Here is a 12,855-nt window from a genome sequence, read left to right on the forward strand (position 1 = left end):
CTCCCTGTGTCCAGCGGGCGGCGCGGTCCTGTCCATCCTGGACGAGATGGAGAACGTGTTTGTCTGGGAGCATCTGCAGAGCTCGGCGAGCCAGAATCGGGGGGCGTGGCTGGGCATGAACTTCAACCCCAAAGGTGGGTACCTCTCTGTGTCGGGGAGGCGGGGTGGGGGATGCCCAGTGGGTGCCCGCCCCCGACTGCTCTGCCCATGCACCCCTGCTTCCCTGCAGGAGGCACGCTGGTGTGGCAGGACAATACCGCTGTCAACTACTCCAACTGGGGGCCCCCTGGCCTGGGCCCCAGCATGCTGAGTCACAACAGCTGCTACTGGATCCAGAGCAGCAGCGGGCTGTGGCGGCCCGGGGCCTGCAGCAACGTCACCATGGGGGTGGTGTGCAAGCTGCCCCGAGGTGAGCGCCCCCCCCCCATCCGTCCATGCAGGGGCTCCCCGTGTGGTGGGCACAGGGTGGGGGAGCATCCTGCCGGCATTCATGCTCCATCCCACTCTCTCCCCACAGCCTTGGAGAGCAGCTTCTCCCCCTCAGGTGAGCAGGCGTGGGCCGGCCACTCCCTCCTCTCCCCCTTCTCCCCCTCCCCTAGAAGGTGAGCGGGGTGGGCCGTGGCAGGGCGCCCCCCCCCCCCCACGCCCCCAGCATTCGTCTGTCTGTCCGCTGCAGCCGCGCTCCCGGAGAACCCAGCGGCCCTGGCGGTGGTGCTGATGTCCATTCTGCTGCTTCTGGCCCTGCTGAGCGCCGCCCTGGTCCTCTACCGCCGGCGAAGGGGCGCGGACCCCGGGGCCTTCGAGGGCGCCCGCTACAGCCGCAGCTCTGCTGGTCCTGGCGAGGCCACCGAGAAGAACATCCTGGTGTCCGACATGGAAATGAACGAGCAGCAGGAGTAGAGCCGAGGGCGGGAAGCGGGGGCTGGAGAGGCCCCCAGCCGGGGTACCCCCACCCACCACCAGTGCAGCGGCAGAGGAGGGAGGCACCCTGGGGAGACTCAGGCAGGCCCGACTGGGCCCCCGTGGGCCGGCCAAGACCTGACTGGGTGCAGTGAGGCGTTTCCTGTTGGGGATGTAAAGGTCTTGTCACCTGGGCCTGTGCCCTCCACGGGCACCAGAGGCAGGACAGGAGCCCCTTCTGCCTCCCTGCTGCTGACCTGCGCCCCAGGACCCCTTTCTCAGTACCTAGCTCCAGGGGCCTCCCCGGAGCCCCCCACCAGCCCGTTGCTTCTCCTCAGCAGCCCCTCCTCCTGAGCTAGGGTCCTGGGCTCGGGGGGATGGAATCAGTCATCCCCGTGTCTGTGGGGGGTGGCAGAAGAGGCCTGGGCTCAGGCTGAGAACCTGCCACCCCAAGGGCTCCACAGAGCTGGAGACAGGACTGGGGGGCACCCCAGCCTTCTAGGGGTGACGGAATGGACAGGGGTGTCATCTCCTGCCAGCCGGGGAAGGCTCTGTCCCTGGAGAGTCCCCTGTGGGGATCCGAGTTAAGTTCCTTAAAGAGTTGTTCCGGGCCCTGGAGGGGGTTTCTCATTGGGGGGTTCTCAGGAGGAGGAAACAGGGGAGCTCAGAGGAGACCCACCCTCTAGCCGGGCCCTGAGGGGCTGACCCAGTGCCTTTCACAGTCCCTCTGCAGGGACAAAGTGAACTGACTCCGAGACATGGTCCTTTCTGGTAGTTCGATGTTTTGTAATGTGCCATTATTGTTTAAAAAAAAAAAAGAAAAAGAAAAAGAAAAGAAAGCAAAGAAATAAAACACCTTTAAGAGGCTTGAGAGCAAAGGGTTCTGCCCTGGCCCGTCCATGGGCCTGCTGGGTCCATGCTGGGTGAGGGTGGGGGGGTTGGGGGGGGGCGCCGCTGCTCGGCCCCAGGTGGGCTCTGCTCCAGAGTGACCCAGCCCACCATGCGCCTCTGTTCCCACCCCCCTCCCTCCATGGCCACTAAGTGCCAGCACCTGAAGTTTACTACCCCAGGTGCCCTCTGCAGCCCTAATGCCTGCTGCTGGGAGAAAATGTGCATGTTGGCTGCCTATATCCTTGGGGGAGGGGGGCTCAGGAGAGGCCCAGCTGGGTGTGGGAACACCAGACCTGCCCACTGTGAGGGTCCTTGGTGCTGCAGGCTGAGGAAGGGAACTCAGCCGGACCCCTTGAAGGTTGTGGCAGAGTGTGGACGTTCTTTGGGGGGCCTGAGGCAGCGATTTGGACCTGGCCCCTGACAGCAGCAGCTGTGCAGTGTGGATGCGAGTCTCCCTGGACTCTGCGGTTCTCCGGGCCACTTCTCTTCGGAGCAGGTACCACTGCCATGGGGTTCTGGGCCGGGCAGCTGTGCCGGGCACACCCCCAGGTTTGTGTCCCAACAACGGGTAAGGGGCCACTTGCTGGACAGGCCCCAGGGAGAATGTGGGTGCGGCTGGGCTGAGCCTGTCTAGTTCTCCAGTGAGTTTAGCGTCCCCTGCCTGTGCTGGGCCAGGGTGGCCATGCCTGCTGTCCAGAGCCCATGGCTGACCTTGGGAGGAAAGGTCAGTCACAGGAAGTGGGATGCAACTGCCCAGCACTGCCTGGAGGTGATGGCCAGGGAGTGTCATTTCAAAATTCCTCCAGAAACCTCTTTTCTCCCACCCGTTTCCTTGCTCAAGCCCCGTTTCCCACCCTCGAGCATTTTAACAGGGCCCTTGGGGCTCCCATTTTAACAGGGCCCTGCCCCTGACTTCTGGCTCTCGGAGGTGTGTGTGTGTGTGGGGGGGGGGGGGGTGGAAGGGGTCTGGAGGAAGGTTCTGGATTCTGGGTCCCTCCCTCAGGCTGCAGACTGCACAGTTGTAGATGGGCCCCTGTCTGCTATTCTTAATTTAAAACTTTTTTCCTTCTGGTTTTGGAGCCACACCCAGTGGTGCTCAGGGCTTACTCTTGGCCCTGATTCAGGTTACTCGGAGTGGGTGTCTGGGATGGAACCTGGGTAGGCTGGGCGAAAGGCAAGTGCCCTTTCCTTTGTGCTACGGCTCAGCCCAGCTTTTCTTCTTCATTGTTGGTTTGTAGTGGGGGATCCCAGGGGCTCAGCCTCATACCTCCGTGTGAGTACCCCACCTCAGCCACCGTCAAAGTCCTAAGGTGTCCCAGCCCCCAAGGACCCATCTGCCCAGCCCTGGGCTGTCCTGTTGACCCTGGGACTTTGGGGCCCCTCAAGGGAACCCCTGAATTGCCCAGATGGCAGCAGGCCTTTCCCTGGCGTCCTGCCAAGCCGGAGCTGGCCATCCCTCGCGAGTCCTGGCAGGGTGGCCTGGCCCAGTGGGCAGCACTCAGAGGCCTGGGGACCGGGAGCCTGCCAGCCACACCACCTGGCACTCTGGAGCTGCCAGCCTGCCAAGGATGGAAGCTGGACCTCCCTAAGGCCACTGGAGGGACCAAGGAAAGAAATGAGGTGGTACTCGAGGCAGGCAGGCGGCGGGTGGTGAGGGGCTGGAGCTGGAGGAAATAGCAGGCACAGGGGAGGGATTTTGTCCCTGCTTGAGCTTTGCCATCATCTGCCATCCATCACCAGCCTCTGGGCCTGTCACTGGGCTCTGCTGGTCACCCCGGTTCTCGGGCCTTCAGGGGTGACCGGAAACCACAGCCCCAGCTTCCATTCAGCACCTTGGTCCCCAGCACTGCCCAGTCAGCCCCTCTCCCATGTCTGCATCCTGTTCTGTTCCTTGGGAGACCCCCTCCTCCAGGTTCCTTCCCCCCACCCCCTCCCCCACAGATTTACATCTGCCTTGCAGCTGTGGTGAGGGTTAGAGACCAGCCCCCCCACCCCTGCCCTTTGTGCCTCTGCAGGAGGTAGTCTGTGACCAGTGAGATGTGGCGGGCACCCTGCATTATCCTGGCACGTGATTGCCAATTGACATTCAAGGTCACATAGGGGTTATGGTGCTTGCCTGGTCTGTGGCCAAGCCAGGTTCCACCTCATGGCATCGTATACACTCCCCAGAGCCCTGGCCACCGCCAAACACGGTCCTTCACCCCCTCCAAAACATATGTTTGTCATGATATCATGGCCAAAGACCCCAAGTCCCAGCCACTGTGCCTCAGTTTCTCCATCTTGGTGTTGTTCCTGACCTGACATAGTCCGAAAAGTTCTTTCAGCCCCAATCTTCATAAACAGGGCTTGTACACGAGCACCCCAGTACTCAGTGATATTCCACCCTCACAACACCCCCCACCCCCTCGCCTCACAGAGAAGCTCCGGTGTGGGTCAGTCCTGGAGTTTCCGAAGCCCCGAGGCCAGGCCGAGGTAAACCCCGGCAGTCTCCGCCCAGAGCTGCTCCTACCCGCTCCTCTTCCTGTGGGTCTGGCCCACGGGGGCTGAGGCAGCCCTGCTGGATTTCCAGGTGCCACCAGGCTTGCAGTCCAGTTTAAAAGTCAAGACTCCCAGGAGACTGGGCTGTGGCTCAGTGGCCTTACCCTGAACACGCTCACTCATTCTCTGGGCCCTGCACCCTCCCAGTACCCCCCCCCCCCCCCCCCATGAAATCAAGAGCAGTTTTATCAGAAAAACTCAGGCTTGGGACTGCGTTTGTGACTGGGGTGTGGGTGGGGACACACGCCTTTGACTTTGGGGCTCGTTGGAGATGGCTCCTCTGGGGACCTAGGCAGCAGTGCTCTGGGGCTCAACCCTGGCACTGTGGAGGTGGTGCCAGGGTTTCAACTTGCTTCCTCACACCCACCAGGTTAGTGGCTTGTCTCTGAGTTATCCTCAAGTCAGGGGTCACTCCTGGCAGTGCTCAGGGACTGGGCCAGGGTCGACAGCGCATGAGGCCAGCGCCTTAGCTCTGCGCTCTCTCCGCCTCAGGAGTGGAGAAATTTCTAATCTGGCTGATTCTTCCGGGCTCTTGGCACATCTGTGTTTTGTTTGTTTGGGCGCCACACACAGCGGTGCTCAGGAATCGCTCTTAGTGGTGCTCAGAGGACCATGTGGTGCTGGGGGTCCGACCCAGGCCTTCCACCATCTCCCCGGCCCAGCATGCGGGTTTGCACGTACCGAGGGTGGTTCCTGCGTCTGTCTCCTCTCCCCGCACACACAGTTCCCTCGCTAACCTCTGACCTTCCTTCACTCCAAGGCTCCATCCGGTCTTGGGGGCCTTAAGACATGAAGTGGGAGTCCCGCTGGATCCTAAGTAAGGGGGACCCGGGGTGGCAGCTGGTCCAGGCTGTCTCAGCCTGTGGGGGTCCTGGACGTATCTTCCCCAGGGGAGAGGCATGGCGGGCGGGCCTCTGAGCTCTGTGGCCTTCCCAAGGCCTGTGTTCAGGCAGACAGGCACAAACGTGAGACAGGTGGTGAATAAAGAGTTTACTGAGTTCGCAGCGCTGTTCCGCTCGGGTGGGGAGGCCTGAGCCAGCATTTCAGCAGAGGGCCTGACGGCCACTGAGCTTGCCAGGGCGGGCGCGGCCCCTTGGACGGGCGGGCGGTGAGGCCCCTGCTGTCTGGGCCTGGGCTGGTCTCTGGCCATGTCCCAAGCAGAGAGCAGCACAGGGTGGCAGTGGCCTCACGGACACACGGGCGTGTTGGGGGCAGGAGGAAGGAGGGGGCAGGGGCACTTGAGGGGCGCCTGTGGGATGGTCCTCCCTAGCTCCGGCTCTCTTGCTACATGACCCGGCGGTTGCTCGGCTGGACCCCGCTTTCCTCTCCCACCTCGTAATCTGGAAGGCAAGAATATGTCTCAGGCTGGAGGGCCGTGGCCGTCGCGGGGTCTGCCAGGGAGGGGCTGGGGCAAATATGCCAGATGCTGCTTCTGTCCAGGGACAGAGTCTGGGAACTCCACACACTGCCCCTGGCCCAAGCCTGCAGTCTGCCCTCGCAGCAGGGGTACAGGCAAAGAGCTGGAGTATGTCCCCCCCTCCCCCAGTCGCGCCCTGCCCCCAACTCCTGCCTCTGAGCCAGTTAGGGGAGTGGAGAGTCCTCAGGGGGGAGGGAGACTGGGGAGGTGGGTGCTCTCCTGGCCACTCTTTCTTCTCCTGGGACGAAGCCTTACTGGGGGCAGGAGCGGCAACACCCACCCCTTCCTGGCCTCTCAGCTTCCCCGTCCCTCACCCTTCCGCTTTTCCTCACAGCGGGTGTATGTGTGTGTGGTGTGTGTTGAGTATGAGTGCGTGAGCATATGTGTGATGCGAGTGTGTGTGACAGTGTGTATATGTGAGTGTATGTGTGTGATTGGGTATGGGTGTGTGTATGTGTGTGTATGTGGGTGTGAGTGTGTGCAGAGTGGGCGTGAGTGTGTGTATAAGAGATAATGTGTGTATGTGTGTAAGTGTATGTGTGTGTATCTGTCTATGTACGTGTGATAATATTTGTATGTGTGTAAATGTATGTGTGAGTGCATGTATGTGTGTGATTGTGTGTGTGTGTGTGTGTGTGTATGAGTGTGTGTCCTGCTCTGGCCTGCTCTTTCTCCCACCCTGTCCACACTGGTCTCCATGGCTCCCAGCCCCTTGGGGCTTAGCTGTGGTGACAGCCATTTGTGCCAGTTGGGAAGCAGCTGCCTTTGGTGGCACCTGTGTGTAGTCTGCACTTTAGATAAAGGGGAGGGGCACGGCAAGCAGGCTGGCACGGGCGCCACAGGGACACAAAGATGTTGGCACCTCGCTGTGCCACCTGGTGTGCCCTGGTGCCGAGCCTTCCCCGACAGGATGGCAGGTCACAGCTGTGACTCAGCTCTGGCGGCAGGTCTCAGCCAAACGCTGCCAGCCAGGTGAGTCACGCCAGGTTCTGGGGACCGAAGTGTGCTCGGGGTGCCCCCCCCCCCCAAGATCCGCCTGGGGCCGCCCTGGGTCCTGGCTGGTGGCCCTGGCAGGAAGCCAGGCAGAGGCTGCAGGCACCAGCTGCCAGGATGGGCGCTCGTGCGGGACGCGGGTGCGAGCGGCTGGGCCCTGGGGCTGGCTCCTGGGTTAGGATTCCTGAAGAAGGGGGGCGCAGCGCCCTGGCACGGAGCACCCCTTTCTAAGCACCACCCCGGGATTGCTTTTCTGCTTCCCAGAGACATTCATTGCCCCGCTGTCCCTCTGCAGAGAGAACCCCACTGTCCCTCTGCACAGCATCCCCATGACCCCCTGCATCGTGAGCCCCCGTGTCCCTCTGCTCAGCCTCCCCCTACCCCGTGCCTCACTGCTCCCCCGGGGAGGCTCTCGGGCCGCAGTCCGCAGAGCCCCGCTTTGGGCACTAGGGGTCGCCCTTGGCCGGCCGAGGCCTCTGGGCGCGCCCTGAGCGGGTCCCGCGCCGCTGCGGAGAAGGGCGGGAAGGGCGTGGCCGAGCCTGGACACCTCGGGGTCCTGGCGTGGGGCCCGTCCTGAGCCGGGCTCAGCATCTCTCTGCAAAGGCGGGGTCCAGACCTGCGGGGCTGCCGAGCGCGCCGTGGACACAAGAACCTCACAGACCGCCCCCTCCACGTCCCCCCTTCCCCCCCCCCCCCCCCCCCCCCCGCTGTACTGAGCCCCCGCGGGTGTTCCAGGGACCCCTGCTCTGAGAATGGCCCCTGCCGCTGAGCCATAAACAAGGGGCTACCCTAGGGTCCGCGGCCTTGGGCCCCCCAGGCCCAGCCTGTCTGACCACAGAATCTGCATTTATATGCCCCCTATCGTCCCCCACATCCCTGTGTAGCCCCAGAGCCCCCCAAACCCAGGAGTCCTACGGCTTGAAGGAAAGTGGGGCAGGGAGCCCCTATTCTCAACCTTCTGCATCAGCAGTTGTCAAATTCCTACCAGGAAAGCCTGTGGGGACACAGGAGCCCAGGGAAGTGGAGTGCCACAGCCTTCTGCCAGAATTAGGGGTCCCGTGGGCCCCATGCAGAGCACTGTCCCGCAGAGGCGGCTTTTTGGCAGGTTGGGGGTGGGGTGGGAAGCGGGAGCATGGTCCCTGTCACTGGGTTAACTGCCCAGACACTTGCCTGGGCTGGTGAAAGAAAATCCAGGTCACTGGCCAGGACCCCCGACTCACCTAAGCAGCCCCCTCAGAGCTTCTCCAGGTCCCGGGTGGAGAGCCCCAGGGGGCAGGGATCACGTGACCGCCTGGGGGGGCTTTCTGTTGCTGACAGGAAGAATTAAAATCCTCATCTTGACTTTCCCACAGGGACTCGCCCTTTCCAACAAGCTGGTCTGCCTCTGCATGGAGTCACTCCTTCTTCCCCCAGGTTCAACACCGCGACAGCCCAGTGAACCAACATCCTCAAACCCAGCAGGACCGACCCCCCCACAACCTACTTTCATTTTCTTCCGGTCTGGGTTGTGTGTAACTTCTTGACAACTATGAGAAAGGAGACAATGAGAAATGAGTTGTTTTCCCAAGGTAGCTGGGAACAGCTGTGTGGCTGCCCTGAGTCTGAGGATGGTGCCAGGACTCCTGGGTCTCACCTGGAGCAACAGGGGAACAGGGCGAGGCTAGGGGAGCCCGGGTAGCACCGGTCCTCAACACCCAGGGCTAAGGTCACCTTCATGGAGCAGAAGGGCTCTTTCTGGCGGGGTGGTCAGCCTCCTCTTCCTCACAGCCACCCGTCAGGAGCCGCAGGGGTGAAGGGCAATGCTAATTGGCCACTTGCCTCACTGCTGGCTTTTAAACAAGCGCTTGTGTTCTCGGCCAAGCAGGAAGCAGGAGGGCCCACTGAGGCGCTCGCTTCCTCTTTGTTCTGGCTTTCTGGCATTTGGAACCACAATGAGAATCACTGTGCCCCCCCCCCCCCCCCCCCGTGAACCCACTGTGCCTGGGCTCGGGGTATGGACCCCCAGAACACTGTCCCCCAGAGGAGGGGCTTTGTAGCAGGCTGGGGTTGGGAACAGGAGCATAGGCCCCTGTTGCTGGGGCAACGGCCCGGCCAATGTGGAGGCAGCTTGAACCCGGAGTCTCTTTCCGTGCCCAGGATGGATGTGGTTTCTTCCAAAGAAGCCATCCTGGTGGCAGGCAGTGGGGTGGAGAGACCGGGCATGGAGCTGAGCTTGGCGAAGGCACACTGGGACCCCTGGAGTAGGGGAGTTTCCCCAGATGGCTTCCTGTATTTGGGGGTACAGTTGGCCCACTGAGGCAAGAGTTTTTGCTTTCAGAGGAAAAGTTCATTCAGTCTCTGTAGGAGTGAACTGGTGAGGCGGGGGAGTTCCTCTCAGGGCCTGCCTGTCCCCTGCTTTCACGGGGTGAAGGGGACCCTAGCACTCTGGGGCTCCTGAGGGCTGGAGTGTGGGCTGACCTGGGGAAGCCCATTCCAGGCCCTCCTCTGTACGGCTGCCCCATTCTCTCAAAATTGTAAATCTAGACCAGGCCAGTGACCCTTCGGGCTTTCCACAGCTGCCCCCAGCCCCCTAGGGCTCACTCCTGGTGGGGCTTAGGGGACCATATGGGGTGACAGAGTTTGAACCCAAGACAAGGGCCTTGCAAGGCAAGGGCCTTCCCCACTGTGCTATCTCCAGACCCCAGTTCCCACTTTTTCTCATGACAAATGAGAAACAGCACTAGCAAGCTTCATTGCTTGGCTCCACCCCACAGACACCCCCAGACCCCTGGTGATGTCCCCTGAACTTTAGGGTAAAATAGCAGCAGGGGCCCTGGTGTATTTAAGCTGTCTTCTTTGGGACAGTCCTCGCTGCACGGGTGTGTGTTGTGTACGAGTGTGTGCGTGAATGTGTGAGTGCATGTAATTGTGTATGAGAGTTTAAGTGAGAGTGAATGCTTTGAGAGTGTACGTGTGTGTGCATGCGTGCAAGTGTGTGTGAGCATAGGTGAGTGGGTGTGAGTGGGTGAGAGTGGGTGGGTGAGAGTGTGTGAGAGTGACTGGGGGTGAGTATATGGGTGAGAGTGAGTGTGGGTGATGGTGTGGGTGAGAGTGTGAATGAGAGTGAGGGTGGGTAAGAGTGAGTGTGGGTGAGAGTGTGGGTGTGTGGGCGAGAGTGAGTGTGAATGCGTATGAGTCTGCCAGTGTGTGTGTGAGAGTGCATATGGTTGGGTTTGAGAATGTGAGTGACTGCGTTTGAGTGTGAATGAGTGTGTGAGTGGGTGCAAGTGTGAGTATGTGTATGTTTATGTCTGTGGGTGCGTGTGCCCCTGACTCTGCTGATGGTGTTTTGGTGGATAGCTGGCCATAGGCCCCCTTACTTGACTGGCCACTGACACCCTTATTGACCGCGTATGTTTAATGTGAGCTATTTGGTGGTTGTCACTCTTTGGCCAAAGGGCCACTGTGTATCCACCCAGCTGCCACTAAGTCTCCGTCCTCACATGGCCCGTGTCCTGTCCCACCAAGTGACCATGGAGCTCTCACCAGCTTGCACCCAGGGTCTGGGTTGACCCTACTTACCCTCTCTATGTTGACAAGGTTCGAGTTGAGTCTCATGAGTGCTGCAAACCTCTGCTCGTAGAGGTGAAGCAGGAGCACCAGGTACAAGCCCGAGTTCATCAGCTGGTTCTGTACCTGTGCAGGGGGAGACAGCGCTGAGGGTCCTTGGAGAAGTGGGCACATCTGTGAAGCGGGTCAGGCAAATACTCCGTGGGCTGGAGTGTGGCTTATGTTCCAGTAGCCCACGGCCCTTGAGCACCACAGTGTCGGGAGAAGTAACCCCTCAAACATAAGGTTCACGCAATACAGCATGCGGGGACTGGGCTTTGGAGAAGGAGAAACAGATGGGTGCCCACAGCCCGTGGCCAGGCCTGACCTGGGCTGGTGCAGAGACTGGCAGCCACAGGAATCCTTACCCACCTCAGCCCAAGGGTGCCCTGGAAAAGCTCCAGGCCTGGGACCGTCAATGTTCAGTGGGCAGAGCAGGGCATGTGGGAGGGATGCCCGGTGGGGGAGCTTGGTCAGCAGTGATGGGGGGAGGCGGGGAGAGGGGGACGTGGGGGCAGGGAACCCTTCAGGAGGGGGCATGTGTGTGCCCTCCTGGAGTGGAGGTGGTGAGGGGTGCTGGGGTCGTGCTCATGGAGGGGGCACAGAGGAAGGTAGGCAGTTGTCCCTTTCCTGGGGTGCCTGGACCATCAGGCTCGGGTCTTTGCTCTGGAATTTTCACTAAAGTGTTGCAGAACTGAGTGTGTTGTGGAAGGGTACTGAGGGGTAGAGAGGGCCTGGATGCCTGTGTGTGTGTGAGCTGCTGATGCCAAGGCAGACGCTGCGACACGTGACTGTGCAGCAGGCCTGCCCGAGGGGCCAGCCTGGGCCGTGAGGGTCCTGCATCAGGGGAGCCTTATTCGCTGAGGTCCCAGTTTGCGGAGTTCGTTTCTGGTTTTTCTCACAGAGCCCCACCCCACCAGGAGGAGCTCTTCCCAGGTTACCCAGGACTGGGGCCTTCCCCCACGGACTTGTTTTGTACCCCCTGCCCCCATTTAAAAAATTTGGGGGCCACATCTGGAGATGCTTAGGATTTACTCCTGCTCTAGGCTCAAGTATCATTTCTGGTGGCCTCGGGAAACTCTATGGGATGCTGGGGATAGAACCTGGGTCAGCCACATACAAGGCCAGTGCCCTATCTGCTGTGCTTTCACTTTAGTCCCCCTGCTCTGTGCCCCCAATTTTTTTTCTTTTTTTGGGTCACACCTGGTGACGCACAGAGATTACTCCTGGCTCTGCACTCAGGAATTACTCCTTGCGGTGCTTGGAAGACCATTTGGGATGCTGGGAATCGAACCCAGGTTAGCTGCATGCAAGGCAAACGCCCCACCCACTGTGCTATCACTCCAGCCCTCTGTGCCTCCCCTTTTTTTTCCACATTGATTACATTCATTATTTCGACAAAAGATGCACCATTATTGTTTAGAATTTCCCCTCCAACAATCAGAATTGCTGAAAAGGCATTGTGAAATACTTTGTTTTCTATAGCTGGTTATGAGAATCATATAATGTCACGTGGACGCGATTTTGGATTTCTACAAAGAGCCAGATAATTACAAGATTGATTTCTGTGCGTCTGATGTTATGGCTGTGCTAAAGAGCCGCTCGTGGGGGGCAACTCGTGACCTCAGTAGGGTGTGAAGGACGAGCCGGTACTGCCCCCCTTCCCATGAGACTGCAGTTGCCCCATCACCGCCGGCTCATATTTGGCTTTCCAATAAGCTCTGAGGCAGCGGCCACCTTGTATGCGGTCAAGATGCATATCTGCCAAAAGCCACGGGGTTTCGAGATTTGTTTCTGAGTCTCTGGGATCATGGCCATTAAGCAGCTTGATCAGGAGCCAGAGAGGCCATTTGTAGGCGGCGACTCGGGGTCTCACTGGGATGAGGAGGAAAGGGCCGGTTCCAACCACATCTGGTGTTGCCCTGTGTGTCTCATCACTGCAGGCCCAAACCTGACTGTCCAGTGGCCTCTGGAGGATGGCGGTCACCGGTCTGCCAGGGGGAACAGGCCAAGGCACAAAACCTATTCCCACCTGGAGTGGCCCAGCGCCAGTAACCTACTGCAGGAACAGGACGCATTTCTGCCAAAAGTCTTTGGGTTCCAAGATTGGCTTCTGAGGCTCTGGGATCATGGCCATTAAGCAGTTCAATCAGGAACCAGAGAGGCCTTGCCTCCAATTATATAGCTGAGCTGGAGGTGGTTTGTGGGTGTGTCTCCCACATACCTAACTTTTGGCCGTTTACTTTCTTGGTAAACTTTGCCCCAAGTTTTTGGGGTCTGGCCAAAAGCACAGCAGCAGTTTTGGGGTATCTAAAAGTCTGACAGTGCCATCAGGCTGCTGATGCACTCGCCTCACAGGTACAGATTGACCTGCTGGCAGCACCATACCCCCTTCTGTGCCCCTTTTGGAAGGCCCCTCTCCTACCTCCTTTTCCAGGTGACATCTTCCTGACCATTGATCATCCCCATCGTCACTGTCCCTTCTGTCCACCCTACTGGCCTCTGTGCTCCTTTGGGCTTTCCTCTGG

At 59.9% G+C, this 12,855-nt stretch overlaps 2 protein-coding genes across 2 annotated transcripts in view; one reads left to right on the forward strand and one right to left on the reverse strand.

Moving 5' to 3' along the window:
• The window catches only part of MRC2 (mannose receptor C type 2), a 46,185-nt gene extending 44,450 nt beyond the window's left edge, over positions 1-1,735 (forward strand). The window contains exons 28-31 of the mRNA XM_056126576.1: positions 15-134; positions 230-409; positions 518-544; positions 677-1,735. Coding sequence (XP_055982551.1) covers positions 15-134; positions 230-409; positions 518-544; positions 677-900 — 551 coding nt within the window. The 3' untranslated portion in view covers positions 901-1,735. The remainder of the gene's footprint in view (positions 1-14; positions 135-229; positions 410-517; positions 545-676) is intronic.
• A 3,878-nt stretch (positions 1,736-5,613) lies between these two features.
• Positions 5,614-12,855, reverse strand: part of MARCHF10 (membrane associated ring-CH-type finger 10) — a 74,950-nt gene continuing 67,708 nt past the window's right edge. Inside the window, exons 8-10 of the mRNA XM_056126577.1 lie at positions 10,301-10,414; positions 8,208-8,265; positions 5,614-5,669 (exon numbers count right to left, since the gene is read on the reverse strand). Of these exons, the coding sequence (XP_055982552.1) occupies positions 5,614-5,669; positions 8,208-8,265; positions 10,301-10,414 (228 nt within the window). The remainder of the gene's footprint in view (positions 5,670-8,207; positions 8,266-10,300; positions 10,415-12,855) is intronic.

Source organism: Sorex fumeus, unplaced genomic scaffold (genome assembly GCF_029834395.1).
Source record: "Sorex fumeus unplaced genomic scaffold, SorFum_2.1 ptg000063l, whole genome shotgun sequence".
Lineage (NCBI taxonomy): Eukaryota > Metazoa > Chordata > Mammalia > Eulipotyphla > Soricidae > Sorex > Sorex fumeus.